This window comes from Cherax quadricarinatus, chromosome 9, assembly GCF_038502225.1.
Source record: "Cherax quadricarinatus isolate ZL_2023a chromosome 9, ASM3850222v1, whole genome shotgun sequence".
NCBI classification, from domain to species: Eukaryota; Metazoa; Arthropoda; class Malacostraca; order Decapoda; family Parastacidae; genus Cherax; species Cherax quadricarinatus.
In genome coordinates this window covers 10676555-10699152 of record NC_091300.1, presented here as the reverse complement: position 1 = coordinate 10699152, position 22598 = coordinate 10676555, and the positions used below count along the sequence as shown (strand labels likewise).

Here is a 22598-nt window from a genome sequence, read left to right as displayed (position 1 = left end):
TACTGTAGTTTCAAGTGATATACCAATACTCTGTAATCTAGCTATTATGGGTAGGGTGAGAGGAGTTGGGGTATATGAACTCACCTAGTAGCACTTGCCTTCTGAACATTTAAGAAGTGCAGTGTATATCTGGACAAATTAACCTAACAGGTTCTTATCACAAAAGGCAGTTTGAAAACTGTATGCAAGGGTTTAGTTTACATGGCTTAATTTATAATAAAAATTGATACCACACACTTATACCCACCACTAAATTTAATATCAAAAGAAGGAATAGAGAGAGCATTCATGTTTAGCAGATGCATTATACAAACAAGTTTAATGAAATAAAAGGAGTTACTGTATATAAAATGCCTGGAAAACACTTGCAAATACTGGTCTCCATTAAACTTACAAAGACCAAAGAAACTGTTCTAACTAAACCATATAGAGTGCCTATTCAAATTGCTGAGATTGCTAGTAAATCTCAAAATCTCAAACTCCAATGCTCAAACTAGTGACTACCTTACTGAATTTATCCAAGCTTTCTATACATATCCCCAACTAATCCTATAGCTACCTCAATACCAAATTCATGGAGAAACCAAACTAATATATCACTGCTAATATATAAACAAAGCTACTCACTACCACTGTTGAACAAATTAGTTACCACAACTCTCCCTAACATAGCTAGTGAGGGTTACCCCAATCCACAAAAGTGGAGCCCCAACAGATATCAACAATTACAAGCCATTATGTATTCATTCATAACCAAACATCCCATACTTAATCCTAGTCAGTGTGACTTCAGGCCAGGAAAAGGTATGAAAGATACAATAATCTAAATACTTGACTCATTTATTCATCTCTTGAAACAATGAATATCCATGGGGCAATGTGTGGTGTAAATATTATGCAGAAAATTCGGAGTGTGGAAATTAGGAGAAGGTGTGGAGTTAATAAAAGCATTAGTCAGAGGGCAGAAGAGGGGTTGTTGAGGTGGTTTGGTCATTTAGAGAGAATGGATCAAAGTAGAATGACATGGAAAGCATATAAATCTATAGGGGAAGGAAAGAGGGGTAGGGGTCGTCCTCGAAAGGGTTGGAAAGAGGGGGTAAAGGAGGTTTTGTGGGTGAGGGGCTTGGACTTCCAGCAAGCGTGCATGAGCGTGTTAGATAGGAGTGAATGGAGACGAATGATACTTGGGACCTGACGATCTGTTGGAGTGTGAGCAGGGTAATATTTAGTGAAGGGATTCAGGGAAACCGGTTATTTTCATATAGTTGGACTTGAGTCCTGGAAATGGGAAGTACAATGCCTGCACTTTAAAGGAGGGGTTTGGGATATTGGCAGTTTGGAGGGATATGTTGTGTATCTCTATACGTATATGCTTCTAAACTGTTATATTCTGAGCACCTCTGCAAAAGCAGTGATAATGTGTGAGTGTGGTGAAAGTGTTGAATGATGATGAAAGTATTTTCTTTTTGGGGATTTTCTTTCTTTTTTTTGGGTCACCCTGCCTCGGTGGGAGACGACCGACTTGTTGGAAAAAAAAAAAAAAAAAAAAAAAATTTGCTGATCTAGGAAAGCTTTTGATACAGTTGACCACAGCATTCTGCAGCTTATAACATTAAAGGAATATGAGGCCATGCTCTCATTTATATATAAAGTCCTACTATAACAGACACAAACATGCAACCATGAATGACAATGCCTCCTTTACTTAGTGCTGCAGGAATGATATGCGAAGGTTAAACGTGAGTACAGGCATTAGTGGATGTTGGGGCTAGCACAAGAGTAAAATTGAAATCCAAGATGGTGCAATAGGTTAGTTTCACTTAGATATTTTTTTTTTTTTTAAGTCTGTCAAAAGCAAGATTCTCAGTGAGGAGGTTAGCGAGAGTGAATGTGTTTAGGGATTTAGATGTTGGAAGTGGATCCTGTGTGCATTCTTATAAGCAGAACAATCTACTAAGACGTGTTGCACAACTCTACTATTCTCAGCTACATCAGTGAGCTTCCTTATGACTCTCTTATTTCAATCAGTTGTTTTTAACAATAACAACTTTATCTCCCATCCAGATCTGATTATCTTCAACAACACTATTAATGATGGGCATGTAAATATATCTATTTGGATGACGACCAATACACACTCAACACTGAAAAGACTGTCTACATGGTGTTTGGGAACAAAGCTAAAAAGACAAATTAACATGAATAATACACACTAAAAGACAAGATGAGAATATTCCTTGATGGCATTTTAACATTCAACATTACACACACACACAAACAATGGCAAATGTAGTCCCAATTTTTAAGAAAGGAAACTGACACGAGGCATTAAACTACAGACGTGTCACTGATGTGTATAGTATGCAAAGTCATGGAGATCATCATGAGGAGGAGAGTGGAAGAGCACCTAGAAAGATGCAAGCTTATAAACGACAACCAGCACAGTTTCAGGGAAGGAAAATCCTGTGTCACAAATATACTGGAGTTTTATGACAAGGTAACAGAAGTAAGACACAAGATAGAGGGGTGGATAGACTGCATTTTCTTGGACTGCAAGAAGGCCTTTGACACAATTCTTCACAAGAGGTTAATGCAAAAGCTAGAGGATCATGCACACAACACAAAAGGCACTGCAGTGGATCAGAGAATATCTGACAGGGAGGCAACAACGAGTCATGGTATGTAACGAGGTGTCAGAGTGGGTGCCTGTGATGAGTGGGGTTCCACAGGGGTCAGTCCTAGGACCTGTGCTATTTTTGGTATATGTAAATGACATAACAGAAGGGATAGACTCAGAAGTGTTCTTGTTTGCAGATGATGTGAAGTTAATGAGGAGAATTGAATTGGTTGAGGATCAGGCAGGACTACAGAGAGACCGACCTGCACAGGCTACAAGCCTGATCCAGCAGCTGGCTCCTTGAATTTAACCCTGCCAAATGCAAAGTCATGAAGATCAGGGAAGGGCAAAGAAGACCGTGGACAGAGTATAGTCTAGGTGGCCAAAGACTGCAAACCTCACTCAAGGAAAAAGATCTTGGGGTGAGAATAATACCGAGCACATCTTCTGAGGCGAACATCAATCAGATAACTGCTGCAGCATACGGGCATCTGGCAAACCTAAGAAGAGCGCTCCAATACCTCAGTAAGGAAATGTTGAAGACTCTGTACACCATATACATCAGCCCCATATTGAAGTATGCAGCACCAGTTTGGAATCCACACGTGGTCAAGCACGTCAAGAAATTAGAGAAAGTGCAAAGGTTTGCAACGAGACTAGTCCCAGAGCTAAGGGGATTGTCCTACAAAGAAAGGTTAAGGGAAATCGACCTGACGACACTGGAGGACAGGAGGGTCAAGGGAGACGCAATAGCAACATATGAAATAATGCGAGAATTGACAAGGTGGACAAAGACAGGATGTTCCAGAGATGGGACACACAAACAAGGGGTCACAATTGCAAGCTGAAGACTCCTATGAGTCAAAGGGATGTTAGGAAGTATTTCTTCAGTCATAGAGTTGTCAGGAAGTGGAATAGCCTAGAAAGTGACGTAGTGGAGGCAGGAACCATACATAGTTTTAAGACAAGGTTTGATAAAGCTCCTGGAGCAGTGAGAGAGAGGACCCAGTAGTAACCAGTGAAGAGGCAGGGCCAGGAGCTATGACTTGACCCCTGCAACCACAAACAGGCGAGTATGTACACGTACACACACGCACAGGCACACACACACATCTGTCTCCAATACAGTGTGCATCCTTTCTTATAAAATACACTGCTATGCACCTCAAATGTTACTCTGTACTATAGTGGACCCCCGTGTTTCGTTGGCCGCAACTTTCGTGAAATCCAACTTTAAGTTTTTTTTTTTTTTGCAAAATTTAGCTTCGCAGTTCGTGATTCGGCGAACGTCCCATACGTGTCCGCCCGTATGGGACGATCGCACACAAAGCTTACCAACATGTGATCATCTATTGTTTTTTGTGCTTGCAACTGCTAAATAAGTCACCATGGGCCCAAGGAAAGCTAGTGCCAGCCCTTTGGTAAAGAAAGTGAGGAACACAATCAAATTCAAGAGTACATGTTACAGAACTTGCCACGATGTATGGCAAACCCCATTCAACCATCACTTCAATTGTGGCAAAGGGAAAGGAAATAAAGTGTGCTGTTGTTGCAAAAGGGGTAGATATGCTGACAAAAAAGAGATCGCAAACCCTCAAAGAAGTGGAAAGGTTATTATTGGCGTGGATTACCCAAAAAACAGTTAGCAGGAGATAGTATTATGCAGTCGATAATACGTGAAAAGGGAAGGCAGTTGCGTGACGATCTCGTAAAGAAAATGCCTGCAACGAGTGGTGATGCTTGTGATTTTAAGGCCAGCAAAGGTTGGTTTGAGAGATTTAAGAAGCGTAGTGGCATACACAGTGTGGTAAAGCATGGTCAGGCTGCCAGTTCTGACAAAAAAGCGGCTGATAAGATTAAGGACATTTGTGCAAAGTGGACTGAAGTGCAATTATTTATGGATGAACTTCACCCTGACAAAGCTGTTGCAGGCTGTGTTGGCAACATGTACAATAACAATGTTGTGTCCCACTTCAGACAAATCTTAAAGAAACGCCAGAAACAGAGCTCTCTGGACAGATATTTTGTGCGACGGGTCCAGTGACTCGAGTTGTTCCCAGTGTCATTAAAAACAAAGAAGGGAAGTAACCCCAGATAAGGACTTGGTACCTGAAGTCTTTATGGAAGGGGATTCTCCTTCCAAACCCTAGTATATGCCTTCCTCCTATCCCCTCCTCCCGTCTTCCATCCACCCAGAAGTCTTCAGAAAAGGTAAGTGTAATATTATTATTTTATATATGTATATATGTATGATTGTGGATGTTATGAATGAGAAGAAACTGGATGTCCTGGCTTTAAGTGAAACAAAGCTGAAGGGGGTGGGAGAGTTTCAATGGAGAGGAATAAATGGGATTAGGTCAGGGGTTTCAAATAGAGTTAGAGCTAAAGAAGGAGTAGCAATAATGTTGAAGAATAAGCTATGGCAGGAAAAGAGGGACTACAAATGTATAAATTCAAGGATTATGTGGAGTAAAATAAAGACTGGATGTGAAAAGTGGGTTATAGTAAGCGTGTATGCACCTGGAGAAGAGAGAAGTGTAGAGGAGAGAGAGAGATTCTGGGAAATGTTGAGTGAATGCGTGGGGAGTTTTGAATCAAGTGTGAGAGTAATGGTGGTTAGGGATTTCAATGCTAAAGTGGGTAAAAATGTTATGGAGGTAGTAGTAGGTAAATTTGGGGTGCCAGGGGTAAATGTAAATGGGGAGCCTTTAATTGATCTATGTGTAGAAAGAAATTTGGTAATAAGTAATAAATATTTTATGAAAAAGAGGATAAATAAATATACAAGGTATGATGTAGCATATAATGAAAGTAGTTTGTTAGATTATGTATTGGTGGATAAAAGGTTGATGGGTAGGCTCCAGGATGTACATGTTTATAGAGGGGCAACTGATATATCAGATCATCATTTAGTTGTAGCTACAGTTAGAGTAAGAGGTAGATGGGAAAAGAGGAAGGTGGCAACAACAAGTAAGAGGGAGGTGAAAGTGTATAAACTAAGGGAGGAGGAAGTTCGGGCGAGATATAAGCAACTATTGGCAGAAAGGTGGGCTAGTGCAAAGATGAATAGTGGGGGGGTTGAAGAGGGTTGGAATAGTTTTAAAAATGCAGTATTAGAATGTGGGGCAGAAGTTTGTGGTTATAGGAGGGTGGGGGCAGGAGGAAAGAGCAGTGATTGGTGGAATGATGAAGTAAAGGGTGTGATAAAAGAGAAAAAGGTAGCTTATGAGAGGTTTTTACAAAGCAGAAGTGTTATAAGAAGAGCAGAGTATATGGAGAGTAAAAGAAAGGTGAAGAGAGTGGTGAGAGAGTGCAAAAGGAGAGCAGATGAAAGAGTGGGAGAGGCACTGTCAAGAAATTTTAATGAAAATAAGAAAAAATTTTGGAGTGAGTTAAACAAGTTAAGAAAGCCTAGGGAAAGTATGGATTTGTCAGTTAAAAACAGAGTAGGGGAGTTAGTAGATGGGGAGAGGGAGGTATTAGGTAGATGGCGAGAATATTTTGAGGAACTTTTAAATGTTGAGGAAGAAAGGGAGGCGGTAATTTCATGCACTGGCCAGGGAGGTATACCATCTTTTAGGAGTGAAGAAGAGCACAATGTAAGTGTGGTGGAGGTACGTGAGGCATTACGTAGAATGAAAGGGGGTAAAGCAGCTGGAACTGATGGGATCATGACAGAAATGTTAAAAGCAGGGGGGGATATAGTGTTGGAGTGGTTGGTACTTTGTTTAATAAATGTATGAAAGAGGGGAAGGTACCTAGGGATTGGCGGAGAGCATGTATAGTCCCTTTATATAAAGGGAAAGGGGACAAAAGAGACTGTAAAAATTATAGAGGAATAAGTTTACTGAGTATACCAGGAAAAGTATACGGTAGGGTTATAATTGAAAGAATTAGAGGCAAGACAGAATGTAGGATTGCGGATGAGCAGGGAGGCTTCAGAGTGGGTAGGGGATGTGTAGATCAAGTGTTTACATTGAAGCATGTATGTGAACAGTATTTAGATAAAGGTAGGGAAGTTTTTATTGCATTTATGGATTTCGAAAAGGCATATGATAGAGTGGATAGAGGAGCAATGTGGCAGATGTTGCAAGTATATGGAATAGGTGGTAAGTTACTAAATGCTGTAAAGAGCTTTTATGAGGATAGTGAGGCTCAGGTTAGGGTGTGTAGAAGAGAGGGAGAATACTTCCCGGTAAAAGTAGGTCTTAGACAGGGATGTGTAATGTCACCATGGTTGTTTAATATATTTAAAGATGGGGTTGTAAAAGAAGTAAATGCTAGGGTGTTCGGGAGAGGGGTGGGATTAAATTATGGGGAATCAAATTCAAAATGGGAACTGACACAGTTACTTTTTGCTGATGATACTGTGCTTATGGGAGATTCTAAAGAAAAATTGCAAAGGTTAATGGACAAATTTGGGAATGTGTGTAAAGGTACAAAGTTGAAAGTGAACATAGAAAAGAGTAAGGTGATGAGGGTATCAAATGATTTAGATAAAGAAAAATTGGATATCAAATTGGGGAGTAGTAGTATGGAAGAAGTGAATGTTTTCAGATACTTGGGAGCTGACGTGTCGGCAGATGGGTTTATGAAGGATGAGGTTAATCATAGAATTGATGAGGGAAAAAAGGTGAGTGGTGCGTTGAGGTATATGTGGAGTCAAAAAACGTTATCTATGGAGGCAAAGAAGGGAATGTATGAAAGTATAGTAGTACCAACACTCTTATATGGATGTGAAGCTTGGGTGGTAAATGCAGCAGCGAGGAGACGGTTGGAGGCAGTGGAGATGTCCTGTCTAAGGGCAATGTGTGGTGTAAATATTATGCAGAAAATTCGGAGTGTGGAAATTAGGAGAAGGTGTGGAGTTAATAAAAGCATTAGTCAGAGGGCAGAAGAGGGGTTGTTGAGGTGGTTTGGTCATTTAGAGAGAATGGATCAAAGTAGAATGACATGGAAAGCATATAAATCTATAGGGGAAGGAAGGAGGGGTAGGGGTCGTCCTCGAAAGGGTTGGAAAGAGAGGGTAAAGGAGGTTTTGTGGGCAAGGGGCTTGGACTTCCAGCAAGTGTGCACGACCGTGTTAGATAGGAGTGAATGGAGACGAATGATACTTGGGACCTGACGATCTGTTGGAGTGTGAGCAGGGTAATATTTAGTGAAGGGATTCAGGGAAACCGTTATTTTCATACAGTCGGACTTGAGTCCTGGAAATGGGAAGTACAATGCCTGCACTTTAAAGGAGGGGTTTGGGATATTGGCAGTTTGGAGGGATATGTTGTGTATCTTTATATGTGTATGCTTCTAAACTGTTGTATTCTGAGCACCTCTGCAAAAGCAGTGATAATGTGTGAGTGTGGTGAAAGTGTTGAATGATGATGAAAGTATTTTCTTTTTGGGAATTTTCTTTCTTTTTTGGGTCACCCTGCCTCGGTGGGAGACGGCTGACTTGTTGAAAAAAAAAAATGTATGTACCTGATTTCTCATTGTTTTCTGTATGTAAATCTTTAGTTAATTTGATTTTTTTTTTTTTTTTATATTTTTGGATGTCTGGAACGGATTAATTTTATTTCCATTATTTCTTATGGGGAAAATGATTTCGTCATTCGGCTAACTTTCTGGAATGGATTAATCATGAAACTCGGGGGTCCACTGTACTTACATCACTTTTAGTATTTGTGCCTGGAGATCTACAGTGGTGAAGTGCTTAAAATCAATAATAAATCATTAATCAATAAGAATGATCACCTAATCAGGCTCCGAACAATATATACTCCGCTCAACATACACATCATATATTTTCTACTGTGCAATCTATATCTACATGATAATGAATTCAAATATAAATCCAGCTCTAAAGCTCTTCTTAGAGAGCTGCAATAGAACATACAAGCATAATACTAGAAGCAAATACAGTGGAACCCCAGTTTTCGTCTTTAATCTGTTCCAGAAGGTTGGCCGAAAACCAATTTGTACGAAAACCGTAGTAATATTTCCCATAAGAAATAATGTAAATCCAATTAATGCATTCCAGACACCCAAAAATATTAACAAAAAATACATTTTATAGAGAATAACTATAGTTTTACATACAGAAAACAATGAAAAATAAATATAAATGACTAATGAAATGGTTTATTTAGCAGTCGCAAGCACAAAAAAAAACAATGGATTATTACGAAATGTTTTGGATGAATGTGTGGAGTAAGGATCACTGAATGAGTAACAAAGGCAGACTGAGTCACAAACGTATGAGTGGCTGCATCCCGCGGGCAGGCGGACGCGTCTGGTACAGACAATTTCTGAGCGGATGTATGAAAACGGGAAAATTCCCCGAAAAGAGTGGTCAAAAACTGAATTGTACGATAACTGGACTGAACAAAAACCGGGGTTCCACTGTACCTTTTCAACACCCCATGCATTTGACTTAACCCAATTAGAAACTTTATACACAGAAAGGCCCTGTAATCTGAAGTTCTACCAGACTACGTATTCTAAATGTTTTTATCTGCTAACTAGTATTTCAAAAATATTTTAAAAAAGCATTTCCTGAAGTTTATGTGATTTATGAAATTGGAATATTAATGTCAAGCTTATCTTTTGCATCCTGTCAATCCACTTGCCATCCAGCATTCATATTTGTGGGGAAAAATAAGCAAGGGGGCCGGCAGAAGGGTAAAGAATGGATGGGGTAGTTGAGAAAAGTAACTGAGTGGGTCATCCTGGGTTAAAACTACACAAATATATACACATAGTGCTAATATAATCAGTGTGCCTTCATGACTATTGTTAAGAAAAAATTATTTCAAGTCATCTGGGTATTTGATGACAAGAAATTTCTCTGGAAAACTACTGAGGAAAGATTTCCTCTCTGGAATGACCTTCTCTGGGGAAGATGTGGAGGATGGGTCGGGAAAATTCAGTGTGGTCGATTAGGTGCCCCCGTTGACCCATCCTTTCTGCCGAGTTCCCTTGTATTCTTGTTCGATGTATTCACAATATTACTCTAATAAATTTAGGCCTTTATCCACCGAGGTCAGTGATCACTTGTGGTCATACCTGTCCTAAGCTGTCTGGGATTAGCGTGGGGTGTTGAACATCAAAATGGTATACAATACCGACAGGTTGATAGGTAAGACACATAGGCAACTTTATTCCGAAACGTTTCGCCTACACAGTAGGCTTCTTCAGTCGAATACAGAAAGTAGGCAGGAACAGTAGAGATGTGAAGACGATGTAATCAGTCCATCACCCTTGAAGTCGAAGAATTTGAGGTTGTCAGTCCCTCAGCCTGGAGCAGTTCAGTTCCATAGTCAGGAACTATGGAACTGAACTTCTCCAGGCTGAGGGACTGACAACCTCAAATTCTTCAACTTCAAGGGTGATGGACTGATTACATCGTCTTCACATCTCTGCTGCTCCTGCCTACTTTCTGTATTCGACTGAAGAAGCCTACTGTGTAGGCGAAACGTTTCGGAATAAAGTTGCCTAACTGTTGCCTATGTGTCTTACCTATCAGCATGGGGTGTTATCTAGCACCATGGCTTGTTGTAGTGTTTTAGAATCTCAGGTTAAAGTGTTGAAGGAGATTCTACTTCTTCAGGAGGAAAATAGGAGACTGAAGCTTTGTGTAGATGGGTTTGGGAGTGAGTGTGAGATGGTGGTAGCTGGTGAGGAGGAAAAAGTTACCAGCAGTGATTTGGAGAGTGGCAGCCCCTTTAAGTGGCAAGTGGTTCACAATTTAGGAAGAAGGATGATAAGAAGGTTAATAGAGAAGATGTGAAGGTAGGAAATCGATAATCTGCTCTCCAGGACGAGTGTACTTCAGTGATTAGCGAGGTTAAAGGTACCACTGACTCCCCTGCTTATCAAGGTAAGAATATTCTGATTGTGGGAGATTCTCAGGTAAGATATATGGACTGTGCTTTTTGTAACAGAGAAAGGTCAGACAGAGTGCCTCCCAGGGGCTGGTGTTGGCGACATAGTCAACAGGTTGGATAATATGATGTCAGGGAATGGGAACAAGCCCATTATCTGTCTTAGTGCTGGTGGTAATGACATTGGGAATGGCAGGAGCTGCTGAATAAGTATAGGTCAGCCATAGATGTAGTCAGGTCTAAGGGAGGGATCCCAATCATATGTAGCATCTTGCCTAAAAGGGGAGTGGGCAATGAATGGATGTCAAGGGCAATTGGTATAAATTGCTGGCTAGACAGGTACTGCAAGGAACTTGCAATCCCATTCATTGATAACTGGGACATATTCTATGGTAAACATGATATGTATGCAAGGGATGGGGTTCATCTCTCTGGGGCTGGAGTGGTTGCATTAGCCAGTTTGATTGAAGGGGTTATTGGTGACTTGTCTAGGACTTTAAAACTGATAGATTATAGATGTATGGGCATTTGTGGGAAACAATCAGGCTGCAGTATTAGGGTTGAAAGTAACAGATATTACCAGGACACCTCGGGCATATGTTTAAAAGACAATATTCAAAATATGTATAGTTGCTAGTAAAGGCAAATTAACTGATCAACAAACAAAGGGAGATAGTAGAGGGCAACGGATGACTAGCTCCCTTAAGGTTTACTATACAAATAGTAGGAGTCTAGGAAATAAGGTAGATGAGCTTAGATTACTTGCAAGTGCAGGTAATATAGATATTATTGCTATAACAGAGACCTGGTTCAACTTGAAAGATAGAGAAATGCCTTCTGAATGCAGCATACAGGGTTATAAACTATTCCATACTGATAGGGTCAACAGGAAGGGTGGTGGAGTGGCAATGTATGTCAGAGATAATTTAAATTGTCCTGTTAGACAAGATACAAGATTAGAAACATCGGACGCAGAATCTGTTTGGCTACAGTTTCTCGAGGGTCGTGAAAAGTTAATTTTGGGTGTGATTTATAGGCCCCCAAACCTCGAGAGGGAGTGCAGTGAGCTGCTATGGGACGAAATTCTTAAGACATTTAGATATGAAAATGTTGTCTTAACAGATTTTAACTTTAGACAAATTGATTGGAACAGTGTGACAGGAAATCTTGAGTCTAGTGACTTTCTTGACATGGTTCAGGATTGCTTTTTAAACCAGTTTATGACAGAACCAACTAGAGGAAACAATCTACTTGACTTGGTTATTGCCAACAAAGAATCACTAGTTAATAATCTTGAGGTTAATGACGAGCTTGGGGAAAGCGATCACAAATCACTTTGTTTCAATATATCATGGAGTTGCCCGGATAACTGCAATCAAATCTCTGTCCCAGACTTTCGCTTGGCCGATTTCATGGGACTGAAAAATTACCTGGGTGGGCCAAATTGGGATGTCCTGACTATGGGTCAGGTAGGTGGTGTTGGTTGCCCAGGCCCTGATGAATTGTTTGCAAGGAATATAAAGAGGAACTTAGCATGCCTTTGGCTAATCTTTTCAACATATCACTTCAAACTAGCATAGTGCCTGATAAATGGAAAATGGGAAATGTAATACCTATTTACAAGGCAGGTGGCAGGTCCCTAGCTTCGAACTAAAGACCAATAAGCCTTACCTCTATAGTGGGAAAATTTATGGAATCTATAATTACCGAAGCAATTTGTAGCCATCTCGAAAGGCATAAATTGATTAATGAATCTCAGCACGGTTTTACAAAGGGGCGTTCCCGTCTTACGAATTTACTGACTTTCTTCACTAAGGTGTTTGAGGAGGTAGATCATGGTATTGAATGTGATATTGTGTATACGGACTTCAGTAATGCTTTTGATAGAGTCCCACATCAGAGGTTATTGAGGAAACTTAAGGCACACGGAATAGGAGAAATTTTTTCCTGGGTTGAGGCATGGTTGACAAATAGGCAGCAGAGAGTTTGCATAAATGGGGAGAAATCAGAATGGGGGCACATCACAAGCAGTGTTCCACAGGGGTCAGTGTTGGGCCCCTTGTTCACAATCTACATAAACGACGTAGATGAGGGAATAAATAGCAACGTAAGTAAATTTGCTGATGACACCAAAATAGGCCGCCCAATTCATTCTAATGACGACATTAGAGCACTCCAGGATGATTTGAATAAACTCGTGCAGTGGTCGGAGAAGTGGCAGATGCAGTTTAACAGACCAATACAAAGTTCTAAATGTTGGACAGGAAAATAACCATGCCACATATAAACTAAATAATGTAGATCTTTATTAAGATCTACATTATTTAGGAGTTCTGGTTAGTATTAATCTAAAACCAAGACAACAGTGCATTAGTGTTTGCAATAAAGCTAACAGAATCCTTGGCTTCATAGCAAGAAGTATAAATAATAGAAGTCCTCAGGTTGTTCTTCAACTCTATACAGTGGACCCCCGCTTAACGATCACCTCCCAATGCGACCAATTATGTAAGTGTATTTATGTAAGTGCATTTGTACATGTATGTTTGGGGGTCTGAAATGGACTAATCTACTTCACAATATTCCTTAAGGGAACAAATTCGGTTAGTACTGGCACCTGAACATACTTCTGGAATAAAAAAATATCGTTAACCGGGGGTCCACTGTATATCTTTGGTTAGGCCTCATTTGGATTATGCTGCACAGTTTTGGTCACTGTATTACAGAATGGATATAAATGCACTGGAAAACTTACAAAGGAGGATGACAAAGTTGATCCCATGTATCAGAAATCTTCCCTATGAGGATAGACTGAGGGCCCTGAATCTGCACTCTAGAAAGGGGGATATGATCAAGGTGTATAAATGGAAAACAGGAATTAATAAAGGGGATGTAAATAGACAGGACTCACAGCAATGGCTTTAAATTAGAAAAATTCAGATTCAGGAAGGATATAGGAAAGCAATGGTTTGGTAATAGAATTGTGGACGAGTGGAACAAACTTCCGAGTACCGTCATAAACACTAAGACATTGTGTAGTTTTAAAAATAGGTTGGATAAATACACGAGTGGGTGTGAGTTGGACCTGACTAGCTACTAGGTCGGATGCGGTGCTCCTCCCATAAGTGATGTGTCTGACCTCACTAGGTCAAGGCATTGGCTTAAGCTGGTGGGGAGAATTGGAGCTGCCTCACAGACCAGTAGGCCTGTTGCAGTGTTCCTTATTTCTTATGTTCTTATGAAGGCAAATATTCTATTAGTGGGATGGATCTGTGAAGGACCTGCCTAGTATGGGCCAACAGGCCTGCTGCAGTGTTCCTCCTTTCTTATGTTCTTATATTCTTATGTTCACCTCTGGCCTACCTATTATGCTGAAAATTTCTTGTATTTCTCCGACACATACCTGATCTGCAATCATACAAACCTGTTGACTGCATGATCATTGAGATTGTTGCTGCACATGGTCCAAAGGCCTACATATCTATCATAACAGCAATGGCTTAGCCTGTTTTAAACATAAGAACATAAGAAAAGGAGGAACACTGCAGGAGGCCTGCTGGCCCATACTAGGCAGGTCCTTTACAATTCATCCCACTAACAAAACATTTGCCCAACCCAATTTTCAATGCCACCCAAGAAATAAGCTCTGATGTGAAAGTCCCACTCAAATCCAACCCCTCCCACTCATGTACTTATCCAACCTAGATTTGAAACTACCCAAAGTCCCAGCCTCAATAACCCAACTAGGTAGACTGTTCCACTCATCAACTACCCTATTTCCAAACCAATACTTTCCTATGTCCTTTCTAAATCTAAACTTACCTAATTTAAATCCATTACTGCGCGTTCTCTCTTGGAGAGACATCCTCAAGACCTTATTAATATCCCCTTTATTTATACCTATCTTCCACTTATACACTTCGATCAGGTCTCCCCTCATTCTTCGTCTAACAAGTGAATGTAACTTAAGAGTCTTCAATCTTTCTTCATAAGGAAGATTTCTGATGCTATGTATTAATTTAGTCATCCTACGCTGAATGTTTTCTAACGAATTTATGTCCATTTTGTAATACGGAGACCAGAACTGAGCTGCATAATCTAGGTGAGGCCTTACTAATGATGTATAAAGCTGCAGTATGACCTCTGGACTTCTGTTGCTTACACTTCTTGACATAAATCCCAGTAATCTATTTGCCTTATTACGTACGCTTAGGCATTGCTGTCTTGGTTTAAGGTTGCTGCTCACCATAACCCCCAAGTCCTTCTCGCAATCTGTATGGCTAAGTTCTACATCAAATGGCTAAGTTCTACAACCACGTCAACATGTAGAAGCATTAAAACATTTCAGGTATTTTTTAAATCACTATTACTAAAAGCAGGTTAGAGTCTTGGAAATATTCCACAAGAAGCTACCAAGATAAGGCAGACTTCCAAGGAACAAAGAACTAAAGATTTAGAATACTGTATATATTTCAACTCACAATTTAATATTTTTTTTAGTCTTTCAATACATTTGCATTACATTAAATAAAAAAAAATTAGACTAATAATGTATCTCTTGAATAATTTTAGTACAGTACTGCATTGCAAAAGACCTTAGAGATTAAGGATATTTCTGTTTATTGTAAGAAACACGAGAAGGACAGTGTACAATAAAAATTAAAAACGTTAAATATACAATGTATAAAATAATCACTTTCAAACAATTAGTTACTGTACTAGCTCTGGTAAAAACATTTTAGACTAACATGAAACATTGTTGAATATTAATATATGGAAGATCAGCGAGTAACAAGGACATTTTTTTTGTGTAGGTGTATAATAATGTTCCTAAACTCTCCATTTTATAACAATTACTGTACACTTAGTTTCTTCACTACAACAAGGATCTATGTTTGAACTGTTTTGATATGATTTGAGCAGCCGAGTGTCGAGGTCAATACCATCTAGAGTACATTACACAAGCTTCCCTACTCTTGTGTCAATAATTACTCAATCACTAAGTTAATTATAAGTCAAGAAAAATAAAGCTTTAAATGCATATATTACATATACTACTTCTTCCAACAAACTGGCCGTATCCAGCCAAGGCAGGGTGACCTAAAAAGAATAACTAATGTTTCTCTCTTTATATTCAGTAACATATACAGAGAGGGGGTTACCAGCCCCTTGCTCCTAGTGCAAATATTATGGGAGGAGGTGTGGAGTTACTAAAAGTATTATTTCAAGGGCTGAAGAATTGTTGAGGTGGTTCGGTCATTTAGAGAGAATGGAGCAAAATAGGATGACCTCGGTGTATAAATCTGTAGTGGAGGGGAGGAGGGGTAAGGGTTGTCCTAGGAAAGGATAGAGGGGGTAAAAGAGGTTTTATGTGCAAGGGGCTTGGACATGCAGCAGGCATGTGTGAACATGTTAGATAGGAGTGAATGGAGATTAATGGTTTTTTGGGATCTGATGAGTTGCTGGAGTGTAAGCAGGGTAATATTTTGTAAAGGGATTCAGGGAAACCAGTTAGCCAGACTTGAGTCCTGGAGGTGGGAAGTACAATGCCTGCACTTTAAAGGAGGGGTTTAGGATATTGGCTGTTTGGAGTGTCATCTAAACTGTCATATTTGGGTGCCTCTGCAAAAAACAGTGATTTTGTGTGAATGATGGTGTGTGTCTTTCTTTTTGGGGTCACCTTGCCTCAGTGGGAGATGGCTGAAGTGTTAAAAAAAAAAAAAAAAAATGTGCATGTTCATATCACATTTTTGTGCTTAACGAGGGAAATGGACAGTCTGCATCTCCTTCCACCCACAAGATCATTTCAAAGATGAAATATTATACTATACAGTAAATAAAAAAAATGTGAAGATTCTCATATGTATCATAATACCCTAAATAATATCTGCACCTCTATGAAAACAAAACATGTTAATGAACACAGTAATAGAAGTCACATTATTATATACTGTACAATATTTGAACAATTATGTTATGCATAACAACTACGCCAGAAAGCAAATACAGCACGGTACTTTTGAAAGGTTTTAATTCTATTTTATTTTTATACAGTATTCATGGAAAGCTCCGAATCCTTAAGGATCATATCTCTGTAAAAAGATTTAGATAAAACTATTGTGAAAAAAATCACAGCTGTTGTCAATACTGCACCTTATCATTACTAAAGAATACTGTCTAATTTCCTCTTAAGTGGAATTAAATGTACCTGCAGGATTCAAACCTGGAACTGGAAATGTTCAGTCCAAAGATGACATGTATTTTTACATTCCTAATACATATATAAAAAAATATAGGATATATTTTTAATAGTACGTATATGAAAACACAAGACCCACAACAGCAGACGTCTGACCCAATTATAATAATGAACAATGATCATTAATTTTTAGTATTAAAAAGATTGCAGGAGAAATATTATTATATGCCAATTTTGGTAACATCCTTCCTCTTTGCATAGTCAGAAGTTAATTACAGTAAAAAATATTTTTTACCTTCATTTTTCATCTTAAAAGTCATAAAAGTAAAAATGCATCTAGAAATTGTATACAAAAAATAGCCTGAATATTTTATGTATAAAATACATACAGCTATGTGTACCATATTTTAGCTACCTCATCATAGCCTTCAATCTGCTTGCTCTCTACCATAAATGAACAACAATGATGGCTTTTTAAGTATATAAATTACAATGTGCAATAGAATACATTGTGCAGACTGAATTGGTAGAATTTTCTTTGTAGTAACTATCATTCTCATCAAGTTTTGATCCAATCACTAAATTACGTAGATTGCAGTAGTTCACACCAAAGTCAATAATGGCATAAGAAGCTGCAGACTCACTGATAGCCTGAAAACATGAAAATTACTATAAATCATAACGAAAAAAAAATGCTTTTTCATTCATACTCCTCTCTTGCCTATTTGGGAATAAAGTGCCTATTTGTAGGAACAGGATGACTGGTGGCCATGTCCTGGGCAAGTTCAATGGGTTGAGGTGCAGGATCTTGCACAACACCCTCCTTTACACTTACCACCATCTTCACACACAACATACCCTCTCTATCTCTTATTTGTATATATTGGAAATATCGTTTTGTTGTAAATACAACTGAAGAGGCATAATGAAGGTTAAATATTAGATAAATATTAAAGAAAAAAATACACTAAAACTGCAGAAAATTAGGGCTCAGGAATGCATTAATAAATTTTACAGTGTTTAACAAAGAACAGTTGAAGGGTACTTGAACAAGCAACTTATTGATGAATTTTCAAAATTTCATTAAACATTAATCAGTTGAGGATGTACAGTATGTGGTATAAATTTGCTAAATAGCAATCACTCAAGCCCAGCACAATTTGATTTTTAACAACTTCCCTAATATTGCTTTAGACTGGTTATACTGATTTTCATGAGAAAGGAAGATGAAGAAATTAGATTTGGGTACAGGAAATTCAGAGTAAATGTTTTTAATGAAATCCTATTGTTGATTTTCAATTTAAGTGCCTTGTGCCAAGTCAAAATAAAATGAATACTCACCCAGACGAAGTTGGGTTACACCAATATAGTCATGACTATAGGTAGAGGGAGGGAGTAAATAGTAGACATATGCATTCACTGGTTTGTTACATTTGAAATTCAAATCATAACAAAGACAGGCTGGCTGGTTGGGGGGTAGGAGAACTATGACAGAATTTAGTATAATAAAGTATGTATTTAATTTTATTTTTTCTACCAACTGAATTCGTTTTTCATACCGTATATGGCTGTTGGTACCTATCTGCTATGCTTTTTCTTTTTAAATGTAGAATTTTTTCCAAATTTTAAATTGCAATGGGACTTCGAGCGAACGATGGAATTTATTTTTCCTCAATTTTTTCAACCAATTTCATTCCTTTTTCTTTTGTGTATGCCTATTTCATGAATGTATGGCAAGCTCGTATATCTTTTGGTATTGTCAAGAAAAATGGAAAGTACAAATTCACTTTTAGCACCATGGACCAGGAACATCTGTCACACAGAACGAGGGGGAAACAAACTTGTTATGCGAATGTGCAAGTGACTTATGCCACCGATGAACAAGAAGGCAACCAGACATCTACCTCCCACAGTAAAACATTGTAAACTTCAGAGTGACCGGGTTAGGTTAACTCTGCTTCTTGAATTTTAAATTTGTTTAAATTATGAAACCTGTTCTTCACTTTAACTGAAAAAAGTTTAACCCTTTCAGGGTTTTCAACATACTAGTACGGCTTACACACCAGGGTTATTGACGTACAGTGGACCCCCGCATAACGCTATTAATCCGTTCCCGAGAGCTCAATGTTATGCGAAATTATCGTTATGCGAATTAATTTTCCCCATAAGAAATAATGGAAATCAAATTAATCCGTGCAAGACACCCAAAAGTATGAAAAAAAAAAATGTTGCAGTTTAAAAACTGTAGTGTAAAGCACCCTTCTGGCAAGACAGTTTTTTAGTTTTTCTTATTACATGAAATATTAATTTTAATACACACAAACGTAAGAAAACATGCACAGTTACATGACACTTACCTTTATTGAAGATGTGGTGATGATTGATGGGATGGGAGGAGGGGAGACTGGATGGTTTTAGTGTTTAGAAGGGGAATCCCCTTCCATTAGGGCTTGAGGTGTCAAGTCCTTTTCCGGGGTTGCTTCCCTTCTTCTTTTAATGCCACTAGGACCAGCTTCAGAGTCACTGGACTTCTGTCGCACAACATATCTGTCCATAGTGGCCTGTACCTCTCGTTCCTTTATGACTTTCCTAAAGTGTTTCACAACAGTGTCAGTGTAATAGTCACCAGCACGGCTTGCAATAGCTGTCTGAGGGTGATTTTCATCCATGAAGGTTTGCACTTCAAGCCACTTTGCACAGATTTCCTTAATTTTTGAAGTAGGCAACTTCTTCAATTTCTCTCTCCCCTCCTCCAAAGCAATTTCCTCAGGTGTGGCCTCTTGCTGTTGAAGTTGATCTAGCAGCTCATCAGTGGTTAGTTCTTCATTGTCCTCCTCCACCAACTCTTCCACATCCTCCCCACTAACCTCCAACCCCAAGGACTTCCCCAATGCCACAATCGATTCCTCAACTGGCATAGGATTCTCAGGGTTAGCCTCAAATCCTTCAAAATACCTTTGGTCTACACATTCTGGCCACAGTTTCTTCCAAGCAGAGTTCAAGGTCCTCTTAGTCACTCCATCCCAAGCCTTACCTATAAGGTTTACACAACTGAGGATATTAAAGTGCTCTCTCCAAAACTCTCTTAGAGTCAATTGAGTTTCTGAGGTCACTACAAAGCACCTTTCAAACAGAGCTTTTGTGTCCAGTTTTTTGAAGTTTGCAATAACCTGCTGGTCCATGGGCTGCAGGAGAAGAGTGGTATTAGGAGGCAAAAACTTCACCTTAATGAAGCTCATGTCCCCACAAAGTCACTCTGCCAAGTCTGTAGGATGACCAGGGGCATTGTCTAACACCAGGAGGCACTTAAGGTCTAATTTCTTTTCAGTTAGGTAATTTTTCACAGTGGGGGCAAATGCTTGGTGTAACCAGTCATAGAAAAAGTCCCTAGTGACCCATGCCTTATTGTTTGCCCTCCACAGCACACACAAATTATCCTTGAGGATATTCTTTTGCCTGAATGCTCTGGGAGTTTCAGAGTGATACACTAATAAAGGCTTCACTTTGCAATCACCACTAGCATTGGCACACATGAGAAGAGTAAGCCTGTCTTTCATAGGCTTATGTCCTGGGAGTGCCTTTTCCTCCTGAGTAATGTAGGTCCTGCTTGGCATTTTCTTCCAAAACAGGCCTGTTTCGTCGCAATTAAACACTTGTTCAGGTTTCAGTCCTTCACTGTCTATGTACTCCTTAAATTCATGCATGCATTTTTCAGCTGCTTTTTGGTCCGAACTGGCAGCCTCACCATTCCTTATCACACTATGTATGCCACTACGCCTCTTAAATCTCTCAAACCAACCTTTGCTGGCCTTAAATTCACTCGCATCACCACTAGTTGCAGGCATTTTTCTAATTAAATCCTCATGCAACTTCCTAGCCTTTTCACTTATGATCGCTTGAGAGATGCTATCGCCTGCTATCTGTTTTTTGTTTATCCACACCAATAACAGTCTCTCAACATCTTCTATCACTTGCGATCTCTGTTTCGAAAGCACAGCTAAACCTTTGGCAAGAACAGCTTCCTTGATTGCCGTTTTCTTGGACACAATAGAAACGATGGTTGATTGGGGTTTACTATACAACCTGGCCAGCTCGGAGACACGCACTCCACTTTCATACTTAGCAATGATCTCTTTCTTCATCTCCATAGTAATTCTCACCCTTATTCCTGTAGGGTTGGCACTAGAAGCTTTCTTGGGGCCCATGGTCACTTATTTTTCAGGTGAAATCACTGTATAAAGGCTGTAATAATACGAAATGTTCCGATTGTATGCTTGAATGTTACCGCAGAGGTAACATTCAATGCCACTGGCAGAACAAGCGAGGCTGGCTCAGGCCGCATCGCATTGAGCGAATTTTTTAGCACTATGCGAGGCAAAATTTTAGCGATAAAATGTATCGCTATGCGGATTTAACACTATGCGATGCCAACGTTATGCGGGGGTCCACTGTACTAGAACGCCTAAATTCTAGTGCCTTCAAATCTAGCAAGAGAAAGCTGGTAGGCCTACATACGAAAGAATGGGTCTATGTGGTCAGTGTGCGCAGTATAAAAAAAATCCTGCAGCACACAGTGCGTAATAAGAAAAAGAAAACTGACAGTGTTTTTGGATTAAAACAGCGACTTTGCACTGTATTTTCGTATGGTATTTATGGTTGTATTCTAGTTTTCCTGGTCTCATTTTATAGAATGGAAGACATATTACAGAAATTGAGATGATTCTGATTGGTTTCACAATGAAAAGTACCTTGAAATTGAGCTCAAAGTAGCAGAAGTGTTCGATTGTTACCATAGTTCAAAAGTAAACAAATCATGCCAAGCGTCCAATACACGTCAATTGGCGAGTCTAATATTCTTTCACAAGTGTGCTGATATTATTTATGCTAATTCTACACTAATGCAGTAGTCTGCATAATAGAAAATCTTCTATTTTTTGTAAGAATAAAAATTCAAAGTCTAAAGCGAAAGAAATATAAGAGGGGCCTGGGGACATGACTAACGAACAGAGAACTTGTTATTTTAGTGCCAGGAATGTCTGTCTTGTTTATTCTGGACCCTATTTGTAAATTGGCATCTTCTGAAATTTGTGTGAAATTGGCAAAATTGCCAATTTCTAACCACTTCATTGGATAGTTGAAATTGGTAAATGGGTGGTTTCTTGTACTCATTCGATAGAAAAAATGGAGTTCTAGTGAAATAAATATGATTTTTGTCAACTAGTACACAGGAATTGGCCGAAAATAGGGCTCAAAGTGGGCGAAATCGCCGATGCATAAACATTGGCGAGACCTCTAACTTCACGAGAGCATAATTCCGTAAGTTTTCCATCAAATTTCATACTTTTGGTGTCATTATGATCGGGAAAAGATTCTCTATCATTTCATAAGAAAAAATACTTTTTTTTCCGAAAAATTTCCGACCCTGAGAACAAGTTTAGGAGAGGGCCTCTCAACCCTGAAAGGGTTAATAAAAATACTGCATTATTCAATATCAAAGGTACTAGATATAAAGCAGTAATAATTTCATAATTAAGAATTTTTTTTTTTTTTTTTTTTTTTTAAACTGCCATTTTTCCACTACGAGGTGACCAAAAGTAAACACATTTACCATCATGTTGAAAATGGCATAAAATACCAACAAGTTGATGATTAAGACATCTGCAACGGTTGGGTATCTTTATTGTCGAAACATTTTACCTACACAGTAGGTTTCAGTCAAATACAGAGGCAGCAGGTGTAGTAGTGAAATGAAAATGATGTAACCAGTCCATCAACCTTGTAGAAATAGTATTTGAAGTAGTCAGTCCCTCAGCCTGGAGCTGAACTCTTCTCCAGGCTGAAGGACTGACCACCACAAATACTATTTCTACAAGGTTGATTGACTGATTACATCATCTTTATTGTGCTA

The 22598-nt window shown here is 39.0% G+C and overlaps 2 protein-coding genes across 2 annotated transcripts in view; one reads left to right on the top strand and one right to left on the bottom strand.

Annotated features, from left to right (window-relative positions):
• Positions 1-22598, top strand: part of Ppt2 (palmitoyl-protein thioesterase 2) — a 529716-nt gene that overhangs the window by 233321 nt on the left and 273797 nt on the right. The gene's annotated exons all lie outside the window — the stretch shown is intronic.
• The window catches only part of LOC128686214 (uncharacterized), a 52332-nt gene continuing 44693 nt past the window's right edge, over positions 14960-22598 (bottom strand). The window contains exon 5 of the mRNA XM_053773044.2: positions 14960-17341. Within this exon, the coding sequence (XP_053629019.1) occupies positions 17165-17341 (177 nt within the window). The 3' untranslated portion in view covers positions 14960-17164. The remainder of the gene's footprint in view (positions 17342-22598) is intronic.